The 15,062-nt window shown below is 47.4% G+C and overlaps 2 protein-coding genes across 10 annotated transcripts in view; one reads left to right on the top strand and one right to left on the bottom strand.

Moving 5' to 3' along the window:
- Positions 1 to 3,638, top strand: part of NRAP (nebulin related anchoring protein) — a 71,345-nt gene extending 67,707 nt beyond the window's left edge. For 6 of the 9 annotated variants that reach the window (XM_003922192.4, XM_010332902.3, XM_039465145.2 and 3 more), the window contains 4 exons: positions 219 to 326; positions 1,624 to 1,935; positions 2,683 to 2,814; positions 3,384 to 3,638. In XM_003922192.4, coding sequence (XP_003922241.3) covers positions 219 to 326; positions 1,624 to 1,935; positions 2,683 to 2,814; positions 3,384 to 3,491 — 660 coding nt within the window. In that variant the 3' untranslated portion in view covers positions 3,492 to 3,638. The remainder of the gene's footprint in view (positions 1 to 218; positions 327 to 1,623; positions 1,936 to 2,682; positions 2,815 to 3,383) is intronic. The other 3 variants (XM_074382900.1, XM_010332909.3, XM_039465146.2) reach the window with 1 other exon arrangement.
- Positions 2,874 to 15,062, bottom strand: part of HABP2 (hyaluronan binding protein 2) — a 36,814-nt gene continuing 24,625 nt past the window's right edge. Inside the window, exons 6-13 of the mRNA XM_003922193.4 lie at positions 14,647 to 14,766; positions 13,982 to 14,153; positions 12,489 to 12,586; positions 11,068 to 11,323; positions 9,813 to 9,955; positions 8,533 to 8,667; positions 6,589 to 6,734; positions 2,874 to 4,257 (exon numbers count right to left, since the gene is read on the bottom strand). Coding sequence (XP_003922242.3) covers positions 4,093 to 4,257; positions 6,589 to 6,734; positions 8,533 to 8,667; positions 9,813 to 9,955; positions 11,068 to 11,323; positions 12,489 to 12,586; positions 13,982 to 14,153; positions 14,647 to 14,766 — 1,235 coding nt within the window. The 3' untranslated portion in view covers positions 2,874 to 4,092. The remainder of the gene's footprint in view (positions 4,258 to 6,588; positions 6,735 to 8,532; positions 8,668 to 9,812; positions 9,956 to 11,067; positions 11,324 to 12,488; positions 12,587 to 13,981; positions 14,154 to 14,646; positions 14,767 to 15,062) is intronic.

The raw sequence follows: 15,062 nt of genomic DNA, 5'->3' as shown, positions 1-15,062 counted from the left end.
AGCAGGGCTTAATGGGAGGGCTGGGGCCTTAGAGCTGAGCCTTTTACAGCTAACCCCAGCAATCCCAGTGTTAGGGGGTTCCCAAGGTGGACATGGGGCTATAGGCTTTGCCGTCCTGGGAGCCAACAAAGCTTAGGAACCACTCCTGCTGAGTACCAGCAACATGGAAGACAGTGGAGTGACTGCCTGCTTACTCATGCTTTTGTTTTTCCATCTAGAAAGTCTACAGAAACTCCTGGGAACAGACCCGGGCTGGCAGTTTCGACTTCAGGCTGGATGCCATCCCCTTCCAGACTGCCCGGGCATCCAGGGAGATCGCCAGTGATGTAAGACCCCATATTCTCTCCCGCCATCACTGACGGGTTTCTCTCTGATTTCCCCAATTCTGTTGAAAGGCAAACCACCAGGACCTGTCAAGATTATCTCTCACTGCACCAAAACTGAACATATACTGTATTTTAAATGAAAGAAAAAAAAAATAGTCTGTACTTTCTAGCATCTTAGGCAGAAATTGGGGTCAAGGAGGCTGTATTCCCATTCTCTCTTTACAGAGAGGCACTCTTAAAAGATGATGGATGAGTACCAAGAGGTCCATGAATATGTGCTTGGGTTGTTGATTTGCAATAAAAGGGCTTCTTTTAGCTGAAGTTCAGTGGGGTAGAGTAGAAAGAGATGGGGTTTTTGCTCTGATGGACAAGTTCAAATCCTGGCTCCATCACTTAGGAATTGGCTGTTTGTCTTGGGCAAGTTGCTCATATTCTCTGAACTTAAGTTTCTACATCCATGAAATAGGGATCTTGTCTCCTAGATTAAAGTAGGAATGAAAACAAAACCATATATGGTGTCTGGAACATAGCAGATATTTTGAAAGAGAGGGCACCATTGACTAGACAAGCATCCATGGTGCCAGACAGAGCCCCACCTGGGAAGTTTCCTGCTGGTCCACAATGTGATAAGTACAGAAATAAACAGCATGGCATTTTTTGAAAATTTTTTTTAGCAATTAGACATTGTAGTAGTCAAACATGTGATCGCTGGACTCAGTTCATTGAACAGAGTGAAAGCCAGGTTGGGTGTTACCAAATAAAAGTGGTATGACTACATACTAGCCACATGCAATAGGACCACATGGTCTTTGATGCACTGGAAATGTAAAAAGCAAACCAAAATGGGACTGGCCTTTCACTGTGGATGGTTTGTGGAGCACTGGATGAGGTCCCTGAAAGCTGGAAAAAATCAAACACAGAGTGGCCTGTGGCAGAATGGGCGCATTTCTCTTCCTGTTTGAGTGTTAATATAATAGTGATAACACAAGTAGCCACCACTCAGTGGGCCTGACCTGATTGCCAGACATGAAGCTCAGTTCCTATCTGGTTGAATCCTCTCAACCTTCCATGGGGTGGAGATCATTCTCCAGTTTTATCAGATGGGGAAACTGAGGCTCAGGGAGAAACTCAGTAATTGGCCTGTGGCCACACAGCGAGGTCTGCTTGAATCCAAAGCCCGTGCCTTTAACCCACTCTTGAGCCTCCTGCGGAGAATGCCCTGGGATGGCCCCATATGTGAGGCTAGCCCTGGGGGAAGTAGGCACCCATGACCTGCCTCTGCTCCTCTGACCTGCAGTTCCGGTACAAAGAGGCTTTCCTGCGGGACCGAGGCCTGCAGATTGGCTACCGCAGCGTCAACGATGACCCAAGGATGAAGCATTTCCTCCACGTTGGCAGGCTCCAGAGTGACAATGAGTACAAGAAGGACTTTGCCAAGAGTCGGTCTCAGTTTCACAGCCACATGGACCAGCCCAGCCTCCTTCAGGCTAAGAGGAGCCAGCAGCTGGCCAGCGATGTGCACTACAGGCAGCCACTACCTCAGCCCATCTGCGATCCGGAGCAGCTGGGGCTTAGGCATGCTCAGAAGGCCCACCAGCTGCAGAGTGATGTGAGCTGCCTCCACCTACTCCCCTGAGGCTCTTCCCCTGGTGCCTCTTCCTAAAAGATGGCCGTAATGCCCCATTCCATGTTAGCTTCCGGGGGAGCTAGGCTGAGAGAGAATCCAAGACACCTAACACTTTAGTTCCAGAAAGAATAACAACAATAATGACCACTTCTCGAGTGTCTCCTGTGGGCCAGGCCCTGTGTCAAATGCTCTCCAAGCCTCATGCCATTTGGCACTCATGCAAACCCCAGGACTGCCCCATTTTACAGATGAGGAACCTGAGACTGAGAGGCTCAGTGACTTAAGATCACGTAAATGGCAGACCTGGGATACAAACCCCGTTTAGTTTGCAGTGAGAGCCCAAGCTCTTAATGGCTATGCCCAACTGTTTCCAAGGGATCTTAGCAGTTATGAACCCAGCCTTTGTATTTTCCCTGGGATGCGGCTTCCCTAAGGCCACAGAGCATGTGGAACAGGTGTCACTGACCCCACCAATTCCCAATCGCAACTTTTGTCACTTGAATAGGAAGATGCAAGAGACAGTGACATGCCGGCCGGACTCACAGCACATTGGGGCCCCCGTGCCAGGGAGACGCTGCTTATGATAAATTTGCTCCGCTTGTTCTGGCTTTACTGATAACCAACAACGTAGTCTCATCTTGTGGCTGCCTTTTTAATCCTCTTTAGTTAATGGTCAAACTGCTCCAAACTCTGCTGACATATTCCTCTTGCTTCCCTCTTATCCTCAAGGTCAAGTACAAGTCAGACTTGAACCTGACAAGAGGTGTTGGCTGGACCCCTCCTGGCTCCTACAAAGTGGAAATGGCTCGGCGGGCTGCAGAACTGGCCAATGCAAGGGGCCTGGGTGTCCGGGGAGCTTACGTGAGTAGCAAGCTGCAAAGCCACCCTGGCTTGCAAGGCCATGGGGAAGAACAAACTCATTGTTTCTTTTCAAAGTTTATTTTTGGCCAAAGGTCAGCTAGCTCTAAAGAAATGTGAAATGCGGCTCAAACAAGGTGCCTAATTTCATGGGTCTGAGATGACCAGGCAGATGACACACAGGTTAAACTCCCTGCAGGGCTTTCTCTGAAGTCACAGCCATTAGTTCTGCAGAGGCAAACCTACTGGGGCTACATCAATCCTGGGCCAGGGCAGCCCAGGCTGTGCTGACTGCTTGCTCGTTACATTCGCAGAAAGGGTCAGGGACTCGCTGGATACGACAGAGTGCATTTTGAATCCTACTTTGTTCAGAAGAAAAATGCCAGGTCTAAATGAGAGATTGGCTTTGCTTCTTTCTCATTCTTGCCTTGAGGACCCTTTTTCTTGGGGAGGGTAGAGGAGGGGAAAAAGAAGAGGAGGGTGAACATGTTAAATGCTCCCAGGGCTTCTTAGCGTGTCCTGTGGGAACAGGCTGGGAGCGTCATTTTAACTTGGGGTATGTTTGATTTCAGCAGCCCAGGGCAGAAGAAATGGAGGCTGGAGATCATCCGAGAGGGGAGGTGAACCCAGATGCCACTGAGATTCTGCACGTGAAAAGGAAGAAGGCCCTGCTGTTGTGAGCCATGTCTGCTCCGATTCTTGAGAAGCCAGAGAGTCAGTTTGCTCACTGAAGACATGCTTCAGATGGCTTCAATTTGGGCAAGCTGGAAGAAATGGCTCACCAGCCCATCCTAGATCTGCCTTTATTAAAATATGCTGAAAGCGAATGGAGAATGTTGTATTTGTGGTCCTCTCTGATACCTAGATGTGGATGGCTGGTTCTGTTGAGTACCTCAAGTGTCTGGGCTGGGGAATAAAGATGTGACGGTGGTGCCTGCTGATGCTGGGCATTCTGATGTCTACATTTGCAGATGTCTGTGGTGGAGGCAGTCTCTGTGAACACTGATTTTCTAGAAGGTACAGTTGGTTGAGGGAAGCAAAACTATGGCGTGGTGATTTCATCATTCCTTGGGTTACCAAGGAAGGCAGAAGGAGCCTTGTGAAATCATGCAAATGCTGGTCCGGGAAGGCCCAGGCTGGGTGGCAATTGTCTCTGCTGAGAGCGAGGACACTCCACTGCGTGGTCCCCTGGAGGCTCCGGGGGTGTCCATTGTTGGCCATGAGGCCTCCTGGTGTCGGGGTGCTAAGGAGAATGGGCTTTGAGGTCCAGAAGACAGTACCTTAGAAGTCACTTTGACTTTGGATGGTGTCTTTGATCCAATTCAGGAACTTGGTAACTTGGGTGTAGACCCCTGGCCTCTTCCCACACTCTATGCCCCAGCTCACTATCCCATAGATGTAGTAGGTGCCGTCCTTCTCACAGGTCAGGGGGCCTCCAGAGTCACCCTAAAGGAAACAGAGGCATAAGAGACGTTTGGAGACTCCCCTACCTGTCTCGGGGGGGCGGTCAGGGACGGATGGGGTGGAGTCCCTTGCCAGCCTCCGTGGGTTTCCCTGGAAAGCAGTGACAAGGCTCTTCCCACGTCTCACGTGATGCAAGACTCTAAGGGAGAGAGGATAACAGTGTCCTCCATCTCTGAGTCCACAAGGGCTTGGCAAAGAAGCTACAGGGATGCACTTCCCAATTCTTAGTGATGCAAATATTATGACTGTGAGTTCTCAGGGGCCCACAGCACACACAGGGAGGAGGGTGGGGACTCCAAGGCAGCATGGCCTGGGTGCTCAGCATGATCTATGGGGTCAGATCTCCTGGGTTTCAAGCCAGGCGCTACCAACTACCAGACATGTGATCTTGGGCTTCAGTTTCTCACACGTAAACCATAGATAGAAATAGATCCCCATCCCCCAGGGTTCTATTTTTAGTACAGTATATACAACAATGCCTGGTTCATATTAAACTCTTTTGAAAGGCAGTGAGGATGATGATGGTGAGGAAAAGAAGACATTGAAGATGATAGCTCTTGAATACTTAATACTGCTTAATCACTACAACTGGCAGGTGTTTAAAAAAATGAATTCTCTCTTTTAAACTTAGCCACGACCTTGTGATCTTATGGATAGATTAATTCCATTTTATAGCTTAGGCATCTGAAATTGAAGAATTGCTTTCATCACTGATAAAAGTCATACAGTAAGAAACAGAAACTGGTTCATATCCACAACTATTTGTTTCCAAATCCTGCAAGTGAAATCCTTGAAATATCTAGAGAATTGAACAAGCTTTTAATTTTTTTGAGATAGGATCTCTCTTTGTTGCTCAGGCTGGAGTGCATTGGCACCATCTCGGCTCATAGCAACCTCCATTTCCCGGATCGAAGCAATTCTCCTGCCTCAGTCCCAATAGCTGGGACTACAAGCATGCGCCACCATGCCCAACTAATTTTTATACTTTTTTCAGTAGAGACAGGGTTTCACCATGTTGACTAGGCTGGTCTTGAACCCCTAACCTCAGGTAATCTGCCTGCCTAAGCCTCCCAAAATGCTGAGATTATAGGCTTAAGCCACCGTGCCTAGCCTGAATGAACTCTTAACCATTTTCTGGGATGGAGGTTAGGGTAAATTGCACTTATCTGCCCCTCCTCTGAGTATGTGAATATCTGTGGTTCTTTGGGAAGAGACAGAGGGTCACAGGAGAGCCACAAACCCTGGAGAGAGGAACCTCTATGTCCCATCCCAAAGTGAGTTCAAGGCCAGCAAATCATTGTTGGGTTCCTTTGCACAGGGAGGCTCCCTCGAAGAGTTGGGATTTGAATGTTGGCATGCTGTTTCCCAGGACAGTTAGAAGGCTACGGGGACAGCAGGCAAAAAAATTCTAAATGGAGGTGTTGCTGAGATTCTAGAAAAGACCCTGCGTGATGTGATCCCTACAGAGAGAGGGACTATCAGGAGTGGGCTTTGACTTGGGGCAGGACCCGATGTCACTTTCGCATTGGTTGATGGAGCCACCACCTTCTCCCTCTGCTGCAGTGTCTGCGTCACAAGCCTCAGCAACTTAGGGTTCCCAAAGGCCTTAGGATACACAGATACTTAGTTTTCTAGGGCTGACACACACACATATACACAGTCTCTCTCCCTCTCTCTCTCTCTCTCTGTCTCTCTCTCTCTTTCTGTCTGTCTCTCTCTCTCTCTCACGCACACACACACACACACGGTCTCTCTCACTATCTCATACCTGTGTGTGCACGCATGCACACACACGCACACACACACACACACACGAGTCCTAATGAGTTAATATTTTTATGAACTCTCTAGGTCTTCCTCTTTCTTCTTCTAGCCACTGGCATTCTGGACAGTGTCCTGCTTACTGGGATTCTCAGAAATGCTGCCCAGCACGAGGCCACAAGCCCTTTTGGTGTCCTGAAGACTATATTTTTCAAATCCCAGCCTTGCCACTGGCCACCCAATTGCTGTAGGCCAAGATAACGTCTCTGAGCATCTGTAAAATGTGATCATGACATCCCCTCCACCAGTGTGTTGTGAGAGTTAAATTAGACAATGCAGGCAATGTGACCTCTGTGGTCATTATGCTGAGTTATCCTGGGTTGATGTAGATGCAGATGCACCAGGGGACCAGGGGGCAGACACAGCCCACCTGTGTCAGCTTTACCGCAGGTGGACCTGTAAACCTAGCTCCCAGCCCAGGGCTCTAAGGGGCCTCTTCCTAGTGAAACATCCTGCCAGCCTCTTCAACAAGTACCACTTGGAGTCTCTGACCTGACAGGTGTCTTGCCCAGGTTTCTGAAGGTTTCCTGCACAGATCATACTGTCATCAATTATGTGGTCATAAAGTTGGCGAGAGTTGCACAAAGTGTTGGAGATCAGCTTGACTTTGGCATCCAGGAGTTGGCGGGACCCTTCTCCTGTGGGGAAGGGGCAGAGAAAAGAGTCACTACTTTGGGGACCAGGGTGGCACCAACCCCACCAGAAACAAGACTGTCAGGGAGAAACCCACCAACTCTAGGCTCAGAAGGGAAGGGTTTTTCCAGGAGATGAGCAGAAAAGCCTCATCTTTAGCCTTCACCATGCCAATGCAGACCTGCAGTCCTGTGCTTGTCACGGTGGATGGACCAGATAGTATATTCCCACCTCTTTCTCCCAGCTAGGCCATGAAGTTCAGGAGGAAATAGGTGCTGTCTTAATCATTTTTAAATTCCCATAGGACTAATAAAAGGGCTGGCACAATTTTTTTGGATGGATGGATGAAGTCCCCTGTGCAGTAGGCTACCTGGTTCCTAGAGCAGGCATTTTCCCCTCTAAAGGTAATGAAATCAATCAAAATATGTCATTGGCTTTGAATATAAAGTCCTGGAGGCTTGCTCATGAAAAGAAAAATAATTTTAACCTAAGGTTGCAAAATATTCCCATCTGAGACATCACCATGCTGACCAGACCATATTGAGCGTAATAGAGGGTGACAAGTTGACATGGACCACAGTGAAAACGGCTATAAAATGAGTTTACTGGTTGACCCTAAATCCAGCCAGCCAGACATCTTTCTCAAAAGCCTCAAAGTTGTATATTACACTTCGCTTTCTTCAGATGTGTGGACTTTTCTGCAGACTTATTTAAAGTGATTCTCGCTATTCATTATTAAGGACAAGATTTGGGAAAGAAGAGAAATATATTTTGAGTATTTGGGAAAGACATGAAATACTATTCTGAGTGTATGTGTGTGTGTGTGTGTGTGTGTGTGTAAGAGGGTATAATCATGCCAGTACTATGAGAAAAGTAACCCTTCGGTTACTGTTTTTTTTTTTTTTTTTTTTTGGAGAGAGTCTCGCTCTGTTGCCCAGGCTGGAGTACAGTGGTGAGATCTCGGCTCACTGCAAACTCTGCCTCCTGGGTTCAAGCAATTCTCCTGCCTCAGCCTCCTGAGTAGCTGGGACTACAGGGATGCATCGCCATACCCAGCTAATTTTTGTATTTTTAGTAGAGACAGGGTTTCACCATGTTGACCAGGCTGGTCTTGAACTCCTGACCTCGTGATCCACCCGCCTCACCCTCCCAGAGTGCTGGGATTACAGGCATGCACCACCATGCCTGACTGGTTACTTTTTTAGATATGACCAAATCCTAAAAACAAATCAACAGCTGGATTTAACAAATTTTATAGAGCGTCTACTGTATGAAGAGCCCTGACCAAAGTAATGTGGAACAGACAGAGCTGAACGGGACCTGACTCCCATCTTCCAGGGCTGACTTAATGAATGTCTCTGTAGAATTCTATCATCCCCTGTGATCACACTTTCAAAACTAAGATCTAAGTATAATAATTGAGAAACTAAAACTCAGTTTTTCAATGACAAAGTCAAGAAATGAATACCAGTCTGTCTGACTCAAAAATCCATGAACCTTCCTCCTTCCAGTCCACCTAGCGAAGGAGCAAGGTCTCCATGGATGCAAGGTCAATGCTTGGTAAAATTCAAGTATTTGAGGGGAGGGGTCAGGGACAGATATGGAGATCAGAGAACTTCAGGAAAGGCTCTCTGCAGGTGGAGGAATTTAACCAGAGCCTGAACGATGAGACAGATGCTTTCTTTGGTTAATGCATTTTGAATATGACACTCATTTGAACTTCAAAAGGGCAGTTGAGTTTGGCCTTTCTTCTCTGGTTGATGTAGTTCACCTAAGTCATGGGAAAGTGCATGGCTGACTCACCTGTTTCTGTAACACCCCAGCCAGAGATGTGGCATTCAGTCCCGGAAGGAAAGGACCCATCAGGCAAGCACACAGTCTTCACGTATTTGGATTCCAGAGCACAGTGACCATTCACTGGCTTTAACTTGAGTAAAGCTAGGAGGAGAGAGGTGGGAAATGGGTGTGATGTCACGTCTTTGTCTAAGAAGCACCAGCTTCAATTTGCTGGGGAAGGTGGCCACAGCAAAGACCCACCTACCCTTGCCATGCCTAAAAAGCTTCTTCCATGGTCATTTCATATTTTGAACTTCCACCTGGGGAGGAGTAACACTTCAGGGTGAGAGTCATTTCAAGACAATAACAATTGATAAGGAGGCTGAGTCTGCAGAAGGTTAGATTTTCCAAAGACAATAGTTGGGCCAGGCATGGTGGCTCACACCTGTAATCCCAGCACTTTGGGAGGCTGAGGTGGGCAGATCACTGGAGGTGAGGAGTTTGAGACCAGCCTGGCCAACATGGCGAAACCCTGACTCTACTAAAAATATGAAAAAATTAACCAGGCATGTTGGCAAGTGCCTGTAATCCCAGCTACTCTGGAGGCTGAGACAAGAGAATTGGGTGAACCCAGGAGGCAGAGGTGGCAGTGAGCTGAGATTGCACCACTCTACTCCAACCTGGGCGACAGAGAGAGACTCTGTCTCAACAAGCAAAGAAATAATAATTGAGTTTGAAAGCATTTCTAATCCATTTTTTAAGAAACAGGCCATAAGAGGGGAAAAAAAGGCTATTGAGGAAGGAGAGAGAGGTGTAGGGGGGCGGGTCTTGTGAAAAGGGGAACAGGGTATAGAATGAGCAGCTGGTAGCTAGGAACATCACTGCATTTGCACTGGAGCACCTGCCAGGGGCCAGGATGTGCTTGCATGCTCATCCTGTCACCTGACACACGGGAAGCTGAGAGTTGTGCATCAGAGTTTCCATTTCACAGAAGAGAAAGGAGGGCTCAGGGAGGTGAGCTGGCTCCTGGCGAGAAAGTCGGGAAGCTGGGATTCCAGGCCACGCCCATTCCACAGCACAAGTTCCTAGCATTGCTTCCCCTCTGTTTAAGAGCATATCCCATTTATCCATATTTACACATACTCTTAAAAACTAAAGAGCTCTGGAATACATTATCTACCTTACAGGGTCTGCAAGGGACCAAAAACAATCAAGAGCACCTTCTAGAACCAAACTTCAGTGTTCTATTCATAGAGAACTCCACCCAGGACAGGACCCTCAGGAGAGCCATGAAAGAGGAGACTTGCCAATATCATTGTGGGGAATCTCATCTCTTTCATTGTAGTGGCTGTACTTGAATATCTTCTCCACCCCAAATCTCTGCTCATGAAATTCTGCTTTCTTCAGGTCCTGGTCCCCTAGCACCACCTTGAGATGTCTGGCTTTTATGCTACAAGGGAAAATGAGATGGTTAGGAAATAGCTCTGCCCCTGCTCAGCTCTGTGGCCTTTGGCAAATCTGACCTTCTGCAGACTCAGCCTCCTCATCTGTAACCCTTGTCTCACTCACAGAACTCTGCCGTGGTGGGGTCCAAATAAGATAATGTAAGGAAAGTGCTTTATTAACAGAAGCAAGTTCCAAATGTAAGTTGTAACTTTTACTCACTCCTTATGGGAGATCTCCCATTCTCCCTAGGCCTTGCAAAACAAAAACAAAAACAAAAACAAAAACAAAAAACAGCATTGCCATCTTGAACCAATCTTCTCAAACCCATTGGCAGGTGCTAATGTTTCCATGCTTGACCTCTCTTGAGGAGCACCACCTCCTAGAATCCCAGAGAAATCATTTACTAACAAGGTGAACTAGAAGACTTTCAAGGCTACCTCCAAAAGCTAGGCTTTGTTGGACCAGCCTTGACCATGAGCATAGGGAGCTCAGAAGAGGCAGTGACTGTTCAGCTCCCCAGAAGGTACTTGCTTATCTAAGGCACACAGGAGGCCTGGCTGAAGACACCTGACTCCGAAGAGTCATTGGTGATGGCATCAGACAGTGGAGCATGCTTTCCTCTGTTGAAGGCAGGACAAAATAAGTCAAAGAAGCGGATAGAATGGGGTTTCCATCTCATTTGTCCACCTACTTTCTCTGTAACTTCAGGTAAGGTAAAGGCAGAATCCCAAGATTCAATGCCCTCACTTACAAAAAGGGAATAACAATAAATTCTTTTCCTCCACAAATATTTACTCAGCACTTACTATCTACAAAGACATGCTTAAGGCACTGGATATCCCACAATTAATAAAACAGATAAAAATACTTGACCTTCCTCAGCTTGTCTTCCAGCAGACAGCGTTGAGGATTAAATGTCATATAATAAATGCAGTGCACATGGTGAGCATTCTAGAAGTGGTAGCTATTTTCCATCTGGCTTTAAGGAACCATTCTTTTGCCCTTGAATCCATATCAGACCCCCTAATCCTGCCAGAGCTACCAAGACACTGCTCAGACAGGAAGGGGAGAGCACCCCCAGGCACTCAAGCCACCCTGATCCCTACTGGCACCTACTCAGTGCAGTGGGCAGCGGTGAGCACCCAGCAGGGGTGGATCAGTGCCCCACCGCAGAAGTGGCCCTGGGGCATGGAGATGGTCAGAGGCACTGAGGTCTGCAGGGATGCCTGCCATGGGTGCTTGCCAGCTGTGCTCTTAAAGCCTCCGTAGATTCTCTTGATCTTCCTCTCTGCTATCTCAGTCTTTCCGCAGGAGTCAAACCCCGGAAGCTTGGACAATGGCTCAGTGGGGCTTTCCTCTGGGTAGGCAACGTCTGTGGGACACAAGTAAGACAAATCATGCTATTCAGCCTCCCTCCAGTTCCTCAGCAGGGCTCAGGCAGAGGTATGACTCTGAGCCCAGCCACTGAGCAGGGGTCCAGGGCTGAGAGACTGTACTGGAATGGGGTGGGCATGCAGTAGGCTCACAGTTGATATTTGTTGAATACATTGCATTACATAAAGCTAGTCTACATAATTAACAATGAAGATTTTTTTTCCTATTTCAAAGTGTGCGACTCCTAAGATTGACATGTACACAAACACATTATGTTTATGTAAATATACAAATCCTCTATCCTGACAAAGCATCCACAATTATGTGTGCATCATCAATGCATCTTTCATTATTAATGCACACTTACAATTATGGAGGATTTTTCAGGGTAGAGGAGAGGATCTTCAGATGAAGTAGAATAGGTAAGATAAGACATTTGCACAGACGACAGTGATACAAAAGGAAAGAGCAGTAAATGTTTTATGAGTGGTGTCTTGTCGTGTTCCTTGGGATTTGTAAGGAGGCAGAGATAACATTTCACTGGAGAGATCAAGGAGGACTTCCTGGAGGAAAAGATATTTGAGTTGGTTCTCAAAGAATAGTTGTTTATAGACAAGTACAGACATGGGATGGAGTGTTACGGACAGAAGCAACCGTAAGATCAAAGGCACACATGTGAAACTCCTCAGAGAGGGAATCCCACTGGTCAGGGTGAAAGGGCACATCACTTCATATGTGGACACAGAGCAGGGCCAGGGCAGACTGGCAGGAAGATTGTGAGCTGGAATTTGGATGCTTTGCATCCTGAGAGGCTATAGGAGACCAGCCACTGTTTGATCACCATTCTATACCCAGGGCCAAGCATGGTGGCTGGCAAACAGCAAGAGATGGGTAAATATCTCCTGAGGACACTGAATTGGAGTCTGAAACCATGAGTTTAGAGTTGGACCACCTGACCCTAACCCACAAAGGTATCCAGACCTTCTTGGCATCCTGGTGGGTGCAGATGGTTGGGCAATTGGGCCGACACTGGGATGGGAATTGGTAAAGCAGGTGTGTGGGAAGAACAGGGCAAGGGAGGGACCAGGTGCCAGGGACATCTCCCTACAAATCTCCATGCCCCCCAACAACCCCCTGGGCCTCTGGATAGCCATGGCCTTTACCTTGGGCTGAGCAGGCTGTGACATCACAGTACTCCCATTTCACCTTGTCACTGTTAACTTTAATGAAGCACCAGGGCTTTTCGTCTGCGTCTGGGTTTCTAAAATACAAAACAAAACAACTCAGAGTCAAGGCTCGGTGAATCCACTGGATCTTATTAAAGAATCTTTGGATAAGAAGGTGTCAAGCTCTTGTGCTCTCCTTTGCACAGAAGGGTGTTTATAGTTTTTTGGAAAATCCTTGACTTCCAGAGGAAAATCTCAAGGATGAGGAAGCAGCTCACAAGTCTCATGCCAGATTCACAGAACACATCAAATTGTTTCTAGGAAAAGAACTGAGATCTCTGTTGATGACCTTTCTATGTCAGGAGAGTAAAATCATCCTATAAACATGATGAGAGTTGGGTTCCTCTGTCTGAGTCTTTGAATTTTATGCATGAAAATCCTCTGAGAAAGGCTGCCAAGAGCCCCCTGCCCTCTCCCCAAAGACAGCTCCACAGAGAACAGCTCAAGGTGAGTGCAAGTGTAAGGTCCTAGTGTTTTATGCAAAAAAAAAAAAAATTATCATTTATGAACCCAGTTCAAAGTCATACAAAGACCCCCTCCTGCTAATCTGCAACTAACAGGACTCATTGGCCTTGGCTGGACAAAGGGTAGTGGCAGGAAGCCAAGAGAGTGGCCTGGAGGCAGCAGAAAAGGAAGAAGGAAACTAGATCACCACTAGGGAGGGTGGTGGCATTACCCTCACATGGAAAAACCTGAACATCTTTGGGTCAGGGACCGTCACCTTCAACAGACATTGCACTTGCTCCATGTGGGGTCATGTGATTATTTCTGACCAATGAAACATGTATGTGGAGAGGATGTATCCCTTCTAGGCTGAGGTAGTAAAGATGACATGCTTCATTTTCTAGTCTCTTCTTGCTGATCCTGAGAATCTGAGTAACCCTGTGGAGCTGAATCCCCTACCATCACTGCCACCAACCCACACGACACATGCAACATTAGTAAGAAACAGACTTTTTTTTTTTTTTTGAGACAGAGTCTCAGTCTGTCACCCAGGCTGGAGTGCAATGGCACTATCACAGCTCACTGCAGCCTCGACCTCCTGGGTTCAGATGATCCTCCTATCTCAGCCTCCTAGTTAGCTAGGACTAGAGGCGCCAGCCACCACGTCCAACTAATTACTTTGTATTTTTGGTAGATACAGAGTTTTGCCATTTTGCTCAGGCTGGTCTCAAACTTCTGGGCTCAAGTGACCTGCTTACCTCGGCCTCTGAAAGTGCTCGAATTACAGGTGTGAGCCACAGCGACCAGCCCAGAAGTAGACTCTGATGTATTCGAACCACTGAGATTTGGCAGTTGTGTGCTATAGCAGCATAACGTCACCTATCCTGAGTAAGAAAATCTTTCTAGAAAGAAGGCTGATGAGTCTCAATGATCTGTTTTAAACTAAGTGACCAAAATCAACCGAGCATAAATAAGGCAACAGTTACCTGCAGAAGTTGTGCTCCCCAATCCCATGGGCTTCAGCATCCTCCATAAACGTGTTATAATTCTCCTGCAAGAGGAGGTGGGAGTTCCAGTAAAGGCATGCGTGCTGGTTGACTGTCCTATTCATTTTCCCTCGGTAAGAGTAGCCATCGCCAACATAGCAGTCATCAGAACCTCCGAAAGAGCAGGTAGCAATGTGAGAACCAATAGCCATGGGCAATCTGCTGCTCCCAAAAAGGGCTTGGTGGGTATGTCAAGTGGTGAGAAAACTGGACCTGCATATTTACTGCCCTGAGGTTTCACCACAAAGTTTCAGACAGAAAAAAAGTGTTGAATGACCCACATTTAATCCTGCTTAAAACATGAAATATAGTGATTGTAGGGTGTGGGAGCTTAGTTATTTAATTCTGGCTCACGCAAGAACTGATGGAAGGAGGGTTAAGGCCCAGGGATGCCCAGGTGTTTTGATCTGCCTCCAGCACATTCAAGTTTGTTACTTTCTTTATACGAAGCCAGACATACCTTGTCCCGTTAGGCGAGAAAGCTGAAGCAATAGTAGAGTTTGGGAAACTTGATTTGAACCACATTCTGGCAACAAAACCCCTAGAGAAAAAGGTTCCAGAGGCCTCACTTGTGGCCCTGATGAGGTGGTGGCAGAGACCCATACCTATTTCACAGAATCTCCCCTTGAACTGGTCAGGACACACACAGGTGAACTTGGATTTCCGCTTATGCCGGGAGCAGGTACCCCCATTCTGGCAGGGGTTTGGCCTGCACACAGGAACCACTGTGAACACAGGAATGGGGCCAGGAAGGCTCTTCAGAAGGAGTTACAACCCGTGTCTGAGATGACAAGGAGACACTGCTGGCACTCTACTGGTGTCCACCCTTTCACCAGAAAGATGTGTCACCAGAGGGGAAAGACAGATCCACTGACACTCTGGTAAGTGTACACAGAAGCCTTAAGAACATAAGCAAACATGGATGAAGCAATATGGCTGGAGGCCATGCATAAGAGCATAAGCAGATGGGTCACTCAGTAAGGAAGCAAAGAGACATGGATGGAGCAGGAGTGCTGGGCCC

This window comes from Saimiri boliviensis, chromosome 12 (assembly GCF_048565385.1).
Source record: "Saimiri boliviensis isolate mSaiBol1 chromosome 12, mSaiBol1.pri, whole genome shotgun sequence".
In the NCBI taxonomy this organism is placed as follows: Eukaryota; Metazoa; Chordata; class Mammalia; order Primates; family Cebidae; genus Saimiri; species Saimiri boliviensis.
This window is presented reverse-complemented; position numbering and strand designations above follow the sequence as displayed.